This window comes from Leptonotus elevatus, chromosome 2 (genome assembly GCF_054856555.1).
Source record: "Leptonotus elevatus isolate MCC_2025b chromosome 2, RoL_Lele_1.0, whole genome shotgun sequence".
NCBI classification, from domain to species: Eukaryota; Metazoa; Chordata; class Actinopteri; order Syngnathiformes; family Syngnathidae; genus Leptonotus; species Leptonotus elevatus.
Genome location: NC_141240.1, coordinates 20,560,881 through 20,573,962, shown reverse-complemented (window position 1 = coordinate 20,573,962; position 13,082 = coordinate 20,560,881). Strand labels below are relative to the sequence as shown.

The following is a 13,082-nucleotide window of genomic DNA, read 5'->3' as shown; positions in this document are numbered from 1 at the left end:
GCTGCCAGGACACACCAGTTAAGCTTATTTAAGTGCTTATTATTTGACTGAATGTGTGCACTTCACCGGGAGTTGGACCGAGGATACAACACCGGGACGCGACCAAGAGATGGGTAGGAGCAAGTTCTTAAATGAGCGTCACTCCATTAGTTTGGTTACACGTACGTCCGCTAGCAAGCTTCGTGATGCTTCCGTCTGTTCCCTCGCTTTCAGGATATTGACAAAATAAATGTGTATAAAAAAAATTAATTTTAGCCTCTTATACGTTCTGGAAATTGGGAAAAGTGAACGGAGGTTTACAAACGTACACTTCCGTCTCCTCGAGCAAAGGTGTTTTTTTTTTTTTTTTGGCCGATAAACTCCAATTAGGACAGTTAAAAATGGCACCAAGTGCACTTGTTGCCTGTTGTTTTGTCACTTAAGGCTGAAAGCTCTTTAATAAACAATGCTTACAAGCTTTAAGGTGTGCAGTTACGCAAACACGTTCAGCACTCTAATCTCTGCCATTCAAATGACTGTTACATTCGGTAGCAAGTTTTTTTTTCCTTTTAAACTTGATTTTCACGCTTATAACTTCTGAATTCGGCGCAAAAGAAAACAATGTCAGAAAAAGCCTACCAGAACATCTGAAATGTATTTGGGATTAATCAGAGGTGTTTTAAATGGTGGCATGTGTTTGCTGATGGCCATTTAACATGAATTTGAAAGTGTTTTTTTAAATTTATATATATTTTATATATATATTTATATATCCACTGTATGTCGGCATTGATTGATCTGCTCCTTCAACATGACCACATTTATGATGCTGTATTAAAGAAAGCAGATTTCACATGGACACCCCATAATCTCCCAGACCAGACTCACTAATTAAAACAAGCCCCGAGGCTGCAAGAAACTACAAAGAAGATGGTTTAAAGATGTTGTGGTAAACAATTACACATGGAGGCGTTCCATGGATTTAGGTGACGAGACGTGTGAGTCCCGCTCTTTAACATCTCCATGAAAGATGTCCTCACACAGGAAGACAGCTGGGCTCATCATTCGCTTGGGAATTGTGTGCGTGTGTGCAGATGATAGTCACATGGAGTAACTAACAGTCCTTCAAATATGGACGCCTCTTCTTGTGTGAGCTGTAGAACAGTCTTCACGATGCGTCATGTTAATACTGCGAAAGATTCAAAAGGTCCTTTTACAGTGACACTGTGTGAGTCCTCTCTGTGAGAAGTTGGAAATAAATAACATTTACGTCCTTATGTACTTACATGAAGACAAGTTCCTTGTGTGTTTTTACATACTTGGAGCCAAAAATCTGATTCTGATTACGTGAAGTAATTGAAATCACCATCGTTTTTTACTTAAAGGCAAACTCGCTCCCTCTGTACAGGTCAACACCTTCCAGGCAGTGATTGCTTACGACGAAAGCGACTCGTACGTGCTCTTCCTCTACCCCGAGGGTGGCCTGAACTTCTTTGGGACGAGACCCAAGGTAAACTGAGCAGAAACAAGGAGGTGCTTGTTTTCGGTGAACACTCCCGCATGCAGATGCTTAGCATCATAACTTAGCGTCCCCCACACACCAGTGAAAATATAACCTCGCCTTCCCGGACAACTTTTGTATTGTTTGTTTCTTTTCCCAGGAGTCGTATAACGTGGAGATAGAGCTTGCTGCTCGAGTCGGATTCAGCAGAGGAGAAATCACCTATCTCATTTTTTCCCGAACTGAGGGGCCTTACTACAGTGTGACCAGCAATGAGCAGAGTATCAAACATCTTGACAAGTTCGTACAAACTGTGATGTTCCATTTGCTTAATTGCTCTTGTTGAAAGTCTATCTCGAACAGAAACTAATCTACAACAAACTGGAAGGCTGCAAGGGCCACGTCGAAATTCTTCAATATCAATTCATCAAAAAAACAAGCCATCAAACACTTTAATATACAGTATATCTATGTTTGTATTTTATACTTTTTTTTTTTTTACAGATACGCCACAGCTTTCAATTAAAGGTGATAAGGCAAATAATTCCAAATTTCTCAACTTTCAAAATAAGAGCAATCTGTGTAAGATGATAGTTTTTAACGATAGTTACCTGAGGGTCATTAATGTGGTACGTTCACAGATCGGACAAAATCGGAAACCATTTTTGCTTCTGAAAACTAGTTATTATCTTTGCTTAGCTAGAAAAGTTTTATAGAGGTGCCTTGAGATATGAGTTCAATACATTCCGTGATCATGTGCGTATCTCAAAAGTACCTAGTATCTTAAATCACTTTTTCCTATTGAAATGAATGGAAACACCATTAATTCATTCTGGTCTCCACTAAGTTATGTGATTGTTTAAAATATGCAATTCTCTTTGCTTTTAGTTTGACATTCATTTTCAATTAGTGGCATTCCGTTCCGTTCCGTTCCGTTCCGTCTTCAATTCCGCTTATCCGGGGTCGGGTCGCGGGGGCAGCAGCTTTAGCAGGGAAGCCCAGACTTCCCTCTCCTCAGCCACTTCAGCCAGCTCCTCCGATGGGATCCCAAGGCGTTCCCAAGCCAGCCGTGAGACGTAGTCTCTCCAGCGTGTCCTGGGTCGTCCCCGAGGCCTCCTGCCGGTAGGACATGCCCGGAACACCTCCCCAGGGAGTCGCCCAGGAGGCATCCGAACCAGATGCCCCAGCCACCTCAACTGGTTCCTCTCAACGTGTAGGAGTAGCGGCTCGACGCTGAGTCCCTCCCGAATGACCGAGCTTCTCACCCTATCTCTAAGGGAGAGCCCGGCTACCCTGCGGAGGAAACTCATTTCGGCCGCTTGTATCCGGGATCTCGTTCTTTCGGTCATGACCCACAGCTCGTGACCATAGGTGAGGACAGGAACGTAGATCGACCGGTAAATCGAGAGCTTTGCCTTTCGGCTCAGCTCCTTCTTCACCACAACGGACCGATACAGCGTCCGCATCACTGCAGACGCTGCACCGATCCGTCTGTCGATCTCCCGCTCTAACCTACCCTCACTCGTGAACAAGACCCCAAGATACTTGAACTCCTCCACTTGGGGCAGGACCTCATCCCCGACCCGCAGAGAGCACTCCACCCTTTTCCGACTGAGGACCATGGTCTCGGATTTGGAGGTGCTGATCCTCATCCCAACCGCTTCACACTCGGCTGCAAACCGCTCCAGTGAGAGCTGGAGATCACGGCTTGAAGAAGCCAGCAGCACCACATCATCTGCAAAAAGCAGAGATGCAATGTTGAGGCCACCAAACCGGACCCCCTCGACACTCCGGCTGCGCCTAGAAATTCTGTCCATAAAAATTACGAACAGAATCGGTGACAAAGGGCAACCTTGACGGAGTCCGACCCTCACAGGAAACGAATTCGACTTACTGCCGGCAATGCGGACCAAACTCTGACATCGGTCGTACAGGGACCGAATAGCCCGTATCAGGGGGCCCGGTACCCTATACTCCCGAAGCACCCCCCACAGGCCTCCCCGAGGGACACGGTCAAACGCCTTCTCCAAGTCCACAAAACACATGTGGACTGGTTGGGCGAACTCCCACGCACCCTCAAGAATCCTGCCGAGGGTGTAGAGCTGGTCCACTGTTCCACGGCCGGGACGAAAACCACACTGCTCCTCCTGAATCCGAGATTCAACTTCCCGACGGATCCTCCTCTGCAGCACCCCCGAATAGACCTTACCTGGGAGGCTGAGGAGTGTGATCCCTCTAAAGTTGGAACACACCCTCCGGTCCCCCTTCTTAAAAAGAGGAACCACCACCCCGGTCTGCCAATCCAGAGGCACTGTCCCTGATGTCCACGCGATGTTGTAGAGACGTGTCAACCACGACAGCCCCACTACATCCAGAGCCTTTAGGAACTCCGGGCGAACCTCATCCACCCCCGAGGCCCTGCCACCGAGAAGCTTTCCAACCACTTCAGTGACTTCGACCCCAGAGATAGGGGGGCCCACCTCAGAGTCCCCAGACCCTGCTTCCTCAAAGGAAGGCGTGTTGGTGGAATTGAGGAGGTCTTCGAAGTATTCTCCCCACCGATTCACGATGTCCCAAGTCGAGGTCAACAGCACCCCATCTCCACTATACACAGTGTTAATGGCGCACTGCTTTCCCCTCCTGAGACGCCGGATGGTGGACCAGAATTTCCTCGAAGCCGTCCGGAAGTCGTTCTCCATGGCCTCACCGAACTCCTCCCATGTCCGAGTTTTTGCCTCAGCGACCACCGAAGCCGCATTCCGCTTGGCCAGCCGGTACCTGTCAGCAGCCTCCGGAGTCCCACAGGCCAAAAAGGCCCAATAGGACTCCTTCTTCAGCTTGACGGCATCCCTTACCGCTGGTGTCCACCAGCGGGTTCGAGGATTGCCGCCCCGACAGGCACCAACCACCTTACGGCCACAGCTCCGATCGGCCGCTTCAACAATGGAAGCACGGAACATGGTCCATTCGGACTCAACGTCCCCCGCCTCCCCCGGGACAACGGAGAAGCTCTGCCGCAGGTGGGCGTTGAAACTCTTTCTGACAGGGGATTCTGCCAGACGTTCCCAGCAGACCCTCACAATACGTTTGGGCCTGCCTGGTCGGACCAGCATCTTACCCCGCCATCGGAGCCAACACACCACCAGGTGGTGACAGCTCCGCCCCTCTCTTAACCCGAGTGTCCAACACATACGGCCGCAAATCCGATGACACGACTACAAAGTCGATCATCGAACTGCGGCCTAGGGTGTCCTGGTGCCAAGTGCACATGTGGACACCCTTGTGCTTGAACATGGTGTTCGTTATGGTCAGTCCGTGACGAGCACAGAAGTCCAACAACAAAACACCGCTCGGGTTTCGATCGGGGGGGCCGTTCCTCCCAATCACGCCCCTCCAGGTCTCACTGTCATTACCCACGTGAGCGTTGAAGTCCCCCAGCAGAACGAGGGAGTCCCCGGGGGGAGCGCTCTCCAGCACACCCTCCAAGGACTCCAGAAAGGGTGGGTACTCTGAGCTGTTGTTCGGTGCATAAGCACAAACAACAGTCAGGACCCGTCCCCCCACCCGTAGGCGGAGGGAGGTTACCCTCTCGTTCACCGGGGTAAACCCCAACGCACAGGCGCCCAGCCGGGGGGCAATGAGTATGCCCACACCTGCTCTGCGCCTCTCACCGTGGGCAACTCCAGAGTGGAAGAGGGTCCAGCCCCTCTCGAGAGGATTGGTACCAGAACCCAAGCCGTGTGTGGAGGTGAGTCCGACTATATCTAGTCGGAACTTCTCAGCCTCGCACATCAGCTCGGGCTCCTTCCCTGTCAGAGAGGTGACATTCCATGTCCCCAGAACTAGCTTCAGTAGCCGAGGGTCGGACCGCCAAGGCCCCCGCCTTTGGCTGCCACCCAGCTCACTGCGCACCCGACCCCTTTGGCCCCTTCCACCGGTGGTGAGCCCATGGGAGGGGGGACCCACGTTGCCTTTTCGGGCTGTGCCCGGCCGGGCCCCATGGGTGTAGGCCCGGCCACCAGACGCTCGTCTTCGAGCCCCACCTCCAGGCCTAGCTCCAGAGGGGGGCCCCGGTGACCCGCGTCCGGGCAAGGGAAACGAAAATCCAAAGTTTGTATGCATCATTGGGGTCCTTCGAGTCTGGTCTCCACTAAGTTATGTGATTGTTTAAAATATGCAATTCTCTTTGCTTTTAGTTTGACATTAATTTTCAATTAGTGGCATTAAACATATCAAAGCCTCTTTTTTGAAGCTTTGTTCACAATGACAAACTATTGCTGTTGTGAAGTGAGCTGAGTTTAGGTCAAATTTTTTTTTCTTTCTCAAATGTCAAAGCAAAAACTCCTATCCGGTCACTCATATCTCAAGGCACCACTCCATATAAAACAGCGGTTCTTAACCCGGGTTCGATCGAACCCAAAGGGTTCGGTGAGTCGGTCTCAGGGATTCGGTGGAGGTTGAGACACACACTCAATTGATTCGTGATGGTACGCGCCGCTTGGCCATCGTTGGCTACAGGTGCTTACGCTTCATTGCTTGACCTATACGTGGTGCAAGGAATTTTGTGTGCTCAGCAGTCAACTTGTAGCTGTTGTGATGGTACGTCATGTGATTTCTTTATTATTGTAATTCCTTCATACTAACTATGTCGAGCAAAAAAAGAAAGTGCAATATGAATTCACTCATACAACGGACCGTATGGTCGGTCTTCCACAGGGTTCAATTCTGGGGCCTCTGCGGTTTTCATTGTATCTGCTGCCCCTGAGATCCAACTTAAGAAAATAGCAGTGGTTGTTTTAAAATGCTCTATAGAACCACTGACCAGTTTATTATTATTAGTTGTAGTCGTGGTCAAGGGCGTAGACACCCCCACTTTTCCGCCCGCCACCAACCCAACTTCTTTCCTTTTAAGAGTGTTGCGAGTCATGGTCCATAAAGGTACGAGTTTGGCGTGGAGGAACTTGACCTAAGCCTTAACCTCAAATCCATCAAACATCTTTGGGATGAACTAGAACCGCTTGCGAGCCCACATCAGTACACCTCTGATCTCACAAATGTTCTTCTTGAATGGACAACAAAAAAAATCCCACAGAAAGGCAGTCTTTCTTCTATGTTCACTTCCAGATGTCCCAATCGTCCAGTCCATATTCCATTGCTTGAATGTGAAGTGAGCGAGGCTGTTGTTTTTATTTAACCTTGAAACAGTGATGTATAGGGACTCGTAAAATTGTGTGGTAACAGGCTACAGTTGCTGACAACCACACAAATGGCTTTGAGTCATCTCTCCTTGTAGTTTTTTTTAATTTTTTTAAATCAAATGGTGCATACAATTGACCATTATCCGTCGACAACTCAATGGGCTCTTGTTTGTTTAGCTGCACCCGAGGGGTGCTATGTTAAACTGTAGTTGACACTTTGTACCCATCCCAACAATGGTGTACTTAAATAGAAGATGGTGTGCAGAACATGATGTGCACTTTATTGTGGAACCGGGGCTCAGGCAAAAACTGTTAGTTCAAGGAAAATATTCATTGCATTGCTCAAATGGCTCTTTTTTTCCCCCTCATTCAAGGGTTGGTAACACTGGAATTCCAGGCGTTTGGCTTTTCCACACTGGGAACCGCTATTCTTTTGACAACATTGTACCAGCATCTATTGGTGGTGTCCTTCCTACGCCTCTCCCAAGAGAACATGATCAACCTCTGGTAATTTTTCTCTCTTCTTTTTAAAGTTCCTGTAAAATAAAAATAAATGTACCTTTTAAAATGGACTAATCACAAAGAAGAGTGTTGTTAACAATCCTGTCAAATTTGAATGAGAAAAAAAAATCGCCAATCACCTGAATATAAGATAAGGCTTCAACAATCGTTATTTCTGCTCTGAACGCTGTCAACTGTCAATCAAATACCCACACATTTTCTCATACCTACATTTGTCTATTTTAATTGTTAACCCTTTAACGTTCAATGTATTTATACAGGTAAGGCAATTGAGAACAGATGTTTTATTTGCAGTGCCAACCTGCCTGCAGAAAGCAAGAGTGAAACAAAGCAAAATAAAAGCCGCAATTACAGACCAGTACAAAATAATGTAGGTACATACTTAGATAATACATTATATTACATTATAGCGTAGGCTAGGTGGAGGAAAAAAAATGCTCATAACATCCTAAAAGTGTGTGAGTGGTGGTGAGGAGGGAACGAAGATAGATACACATGGACCAGTGAATTTGTCTGTGTGAGTCAAGAGAGGGCTAATTAACCAGGGAATACAGTACACAGTGATGGGTGATAAAGGAAGCACTGGTGACAAAAGCATAATGTCATGTTAAAATATATCAATACATGTTTGAGCCGTGAAAATATACCCGGTTAAGCTTCTGGTGGCTTGAATATATCCCACTGGTTTGTTATGGGACGTTCCACGCCACAATAAGAGACGCTAGCGAGACACCAGCTAGCTCACAAGCTAACAGGCTTCTGCCAAGTAATAGCCTACTAAGTAACTCGTAACTTGTGCTCGATAACCACAAAGGCCTCATGTCTTGACAAATCGAACCGTAATCCCACCGAATTGAAATGTTCCACCATATCATCATTAATCGTATTGCACCCCATGTATCGAGATACGTGTCCAATTGTCTTCGTGGATACTCTCATTCGTATTAAATTGTCTTTTATTGGAGAGATGCAAACCCCTAGGAAATCTCTTTACAGGGTCTTCAAATCGTACATCATACAGTATATAATGCATGATACCTCTGCGAGCTGTCATTCCTTGGTGGTTGTTCCTCCCAGGGCGCCACAACCCCCGAGTACAATGACTTTGAGGAGTACACAGGCAACAGCAACTTTGACCCTGCTCATCAAGAGGAGGACAGTGATTTCCCCCTGACAGCGTTAGATATGGAATTCCAGCCGGTGATCGCTGGCGAATCTCTCCAGCCGGAAAGCTCTGACCTTCCTTTGTCAGCGTCCGAGGTGTCGCGTGGCGCTGAAGATTTGCCTGTGACTTCTGAGCCCAGGCACGGTTCAGAGGTGGTGGAGAGGCAGTATGCACCGCCCCCTCTTCAAGAAGCCATTCCAGATAGAGGTGCTCCGTGGTCTCCAGAGCAACAACCACAGGTAAAACTGGAAGAGCCAATTCTGGTAATATTTCTTTATCTGTGGTAACCTGTATATAACGTCATTCCCTGTACAAGTACTGTAATTGCTTCGCCCTCTGTATTTTTGTTTGTTTGTGGTGTAATCTAATCTCCTTAAAACCTTGGAATTTCCCCCCCTTCAACAGATCAGTCAAGTCAACCCCCAAAAATGCTTTACAATAATATATTCTATGCAGCCTCACTAGTCTAAACATGATATTTGTATTAATATTGCATTTGTGGAATATGAATTAAGCAGGAAAATCCGCCTGTTGTTATCCACCTTAGAGGCGGCCATTTTGCAATTTGCCGTCGACTGAAAATGACATCACACGGCCGATCATGGCTCACCTTGCGAGTGTCACATGACCAAATTTAGAAAACAGGTGAGCCGTGAATGGTGGTTACCTGAGCCTTGAACTACTGTGATGTCATTTTCAGTCGACAGGAGGTGGCAAAATGGCCGCCCACTGAGATTGGGGGAGGGGGGGGGGGGTCACAGATGTTTTTTGCTGCTTTGTTTATGTTCCACAAACAAAATAATATAAATGCCATGTTTACACGAGTGGAGGACGCATAGAACATATTGAAAATAACTTCTTTGGGTTGCCTTCCCTTTACATGACGTTGCTGCTCAATCATACTGCTTTTCCTGTAAAGGACTGCTTGAAAAAGGAGTTTAATGTGCTGGCTCAACAACGTTTTTACTCCTATAGATTCCTGTGGATGTGGGAGATTTGTATCCCCCTCACAGAAACGAGCCACCCCTGTCCCCTGGAGGTCACGTGGTCAGTGTGGAGGAAGATGTTGACTTTGACACAGGAGGTAAGACACCTTCACAGAAATCTCAGAGTCGTAAATGTATGTAAGGAGGATGGCTGAGAGGAAGTGGAGGGAAACGATACCTCAGCCTCGGCAGCTGTACTACAATACGGCTGTTGTGCCGCTACCACGTGTGTTTTAACGTCCCTTGCCATAAATTTGAATATGTTCACAGTGAAACACACACACACACACACACACACACAAAATACAAATTTTCTGGGTATAGAATGATGGAATGCTATTTCAATGATATTTTGGATTTTACCTTTAAAACCCAAGCCCTTGTTTTGTTCCAATATCCTGTTTTTGTCTTTGTCTTCTTCTTCTTCGTCTTCTTCTTCAGTTTTTATCAGTATCAGAAGGCGGCCATTTTGCCACTTCCTGTCGAGTAAAAATGACATCATAGTTGCTCAGGTCTCAGGCAACAACCAATCAGAGCTCAGCTTCAGAAAACAGGTGAGCTGTGATTGGTCGTTGCATGAGCCCTGAGCAGCCTTGATGTCATCTTAGGTTGACAGCAAGTGGCAAAATGGCCGCTTGCTGAGATGGATAAAAACGGCTGGATTTTGCTGTATAACTCATATTCCACAAATGTAAAATTAATAAGAAAGCCATATATACCATATTATTGTCAAGAAATATTTAAAGGGATACTTTACTCATTGAGCCATTTTCAGCAGTTATAAGTTTTGTCCAGAATTAATTAATTAATGATAAATTCATTATTTATTTATTTAAAAACGAGTTTTTCCACCACTTGCTGTCGACTGAAGATTACATCACCTGTGCTGAGGAAGTAGGTAACGACCAATCATGGCTCACCTGTTTTCTGGATTTGGCCAGCACAGGTTATGTCATCTTCAGTCGACAGCAAGTGGAAAAAATAGTTTTTAAAGGTATAAATTGTTCATGAAAAAAATAATTAAGTTCACATTCATTCTGGAAAAATATGAACTTTTTACAGCTGAAAATGGCTCAATGTGTCAAGTATACCTTTAAGGTTGAGTTCCCCTTTAAAATGCAGATACCTATTTAAGTACAGTAATGAAGTATTTGTATTTGGTTACATTGCAATTTTTTAAAGCAGCATTTAAAGATCAGTATTGAAGCATTTAACATGCCTGTGAGATGAGGGTCATGGTGTGGGTTGCAGCAACTGCAACAGCTGTTTTGTCTCCCAAGTGTTGCATACTGTATATACAGTATGCGTGGACGCATGCCAATATGTGTGTGTGTGTTTGAAGAATGTTTTCCCTTCCTCCTTTCTGTCGACAGTATACTTTATATTTGCCGTAAAGTCAAGCACTTGTTGCGCTTTTATATCACATGACATACAGTACAGATACTAAATCTTCATTTTTTTTTCTGTTTCTCAGTGATTCACTACACCACTGAGAATAAGGAAACATGTGCAAGGTATGTTCCTGTTACAAACCATATAATAATATGGGATGTTGTCTGTCTGTTATGTTTCAGTTTCGGTTATTGATTTGTGTTTGTCGCAGGTTCCAGCAGCAGTGCTCTCAGAATGCGTTTTGCTCAGACTATGCTACGGGCTTCTGCTGTCACTGTCGACCCGGCTTTTACGGAAATGGCCGCCACTGCCTGCCTGAGGGTCAGTCGTCAGCTCCCACTGTGCGCTTGCCAAATTTTTTAATTCAGCGAAACACACCGAGCCTGATGTTGTTTTTGTCTTCAGCGGCCCCCCAGCGCGTCAGTGGCAAGCTGAGTGGAACAGTAACCGTGGGTTTGACTCCCGTGGAGCTCAACAACATTGACCTGCATGCTTACATTGTGGTGGGAGATGGGAGGGCTTACACAGCTGTCAGTGAGGTAAATTCATTTCATGTCACTTTAAAATCAATGAAAGGTCATCTACCATACATATACTAATTCATCTCTTGGGTTGTCTGCTGGCCTCGATGTGATTGGTTAGATCCCTGAGCCAGTGGGTTGGGCCTTGATGCCGGCTGCTCCAATCGGAGAGCTGTTTGGATGGCTGTTTGCTCTGGAGCTGCCCAATAGCCAAGCAGGATTCAAAACAACAGGTATGGAACTTTCCGCAATGATGCCGCACTGAACTCTCTCCGTAGGCAAGTAAACAAATCCCAGGTATCATTTTGAGCAAGGCAGAGAGTCTTTCTTTCCGCCGGCCAAAAGTGCCTATTGTTTGTATACAATATATTTATATATAATAATTGCTATTCAATAATCTATTCATGGTTCCCAGGGGCTGAGTTCACTCGGCACGCCGAACTCGTCTTTTACCCTGGCAACCAGCGGCTGTCAGTCAAGCAGACTGGACGAGGCCTCGATGAGAACAACCACTTCACTGTGGACACTGTCCTCAGCGGCAGCGTACCTTTCCTACCTCCCGCTGCTGAAGTGACCATGGAGCCTTTTAAGGAGACATACCATTACTACCCTTCACGTAACCACGACGACCACTTAAGTCACCTGCCTCTAAGGTGTACCGTTTGCTTAAAAGCACCTGTGTTTTTGTTTCCAGTTGCCACCTCGAGCTCCGTGAGAGAGTTCACCGTGGTCTCACCGGACCGAGGATCCGAATCCTTCTCGTTCCAGCTGAAACAGAACATCACCTTCCGTGACTGTCGACACGACAGTCGGGCTGTGCCTGTGGAGACCCTGCAGATCACCATGGAGAGAGTGTTTGTGATGTACGTGAAGGAGGAGCGCATCCTGAGATACGCAATCACCAACAAGATCAGCCCAGTTGGAGGTTAGTGGACACAAAAATTACAAATAGATTTTTTTTTTTTTAACTTAATCCTTTTAAATTGGCTGCATTTTTTTAACTCACCATATAATTTTGAAAATCAGATGATGGGTTCTGGAGAAATTTAGTTTTTTTTTTGGTGTGTGTTAGAAAAAAAGGCTTTTATGGGTAGTGTTTTCGTGTGATATCACCTATAAAAAAATCTTTACAAAAACCACCTTCATAACTATGAAGGACCAAAAATGCCAAAAATAATAAATAAATAAATTAATTAATTTAAATTGAAAATAAAAAACAGATATAAAATATATAATTTAAATACAATAAAATACAATTCAAATACAGTAAAATAAATATAAATGACAATAAATAAATAGATACATACGTGAAAAAAATAAAATAATAAAAGATTCAAAAAGTAAAAATAAATGTGGAAATAAATAGAATTAAATGTCAATTAACAAATAAAAACGCTCTGCTCTCATATTTGTTTATTTCATGCTGCAGACGCTGTCAGCATGAAATGCGTCATGAAATGTCATTCAAATGAAGGGGCTTGTCTTAAGGGTGTCTTGGGTTGAACTATTCGCCTATTGGTTGATCGACATGGCAGTCTATGTCGGGCTCTGCCCGTTCCACAGCAAGGGAGAATTCACACACACGGAAGAAACACTAAAATGCCGGCCGCTTGTCACATTGCTAGTTGGAGTTGGCGGTTAGTGTTACTGATTCAAGTTAGCAGGTTAGTTCCTAGTTTAGCCTGCTGTTGTGAAACACAAATGTGATTTGTCCTTGTCTCAATTTGTCTTGCCTGTTGAATTAGCGATTATTCTGGCACCTCGTCTGCAGCAGAAAAGCGCCCCATATCATACAAATGTTGTCGAAATTTTCAATCA

The 13,082-nt window shown here is 45.5% G+C and overlaps 1 protein-coding gene across 6 annotated transcripts in view; it reads left to right on the top strand.

The window, feature by feature from the left end:
• The window catches only part of nid2a (nidogen 2a (osteonidogen)), a 53,265-nt gene that overhangs the window by 6,496 nt on the left and 33,687 nt on the right, over nt 1-13,082 (top strand). For all 6 annotated transcript variants that reach the window (XM_086067351.1, XM_086067350.1, XM_086067348.1 and 3 more), the window contains exons 4-14: nt 1,388-1,489; nt 1,641-1,780; nt 7,053-7,185; nt 8,278-8,604; nt 9,341-9,449; nt 10,826-10,865; nt 10,955-11,064; nt 11,149-11,282; nt 11,386-11,497; nt 11,680-11,880; nt 11,959-12,189. In XM_086067351.1, the coding sequence (XP_085923477.1) occupies nt 1,388-1,489; nt 1,641-1,780; nt 7,053-7,185; nt 8,278-8,604; nt 9,341-9,449; nt 10,826-10,865; nt 10,955-11,064; nt 11,149-11,282; nt 11,386-11,497; nt 11,680-11,880; nt 11,959-12,189 (1,639 nt within the window). The remainder of the gene's footprint in view (nt 1-1,387; nt 1,490-1,640; nt 1,781-7,052; nt 7,186-8,277; nt 8,605-9,340; nt 9,450-10,825; nt 10,866-10,954; nt 11,065-11,148; nt 11,283-11,385; nt 11,498-11,679; nt 11,881-11,958; nt 12,190-13,082) is intronic.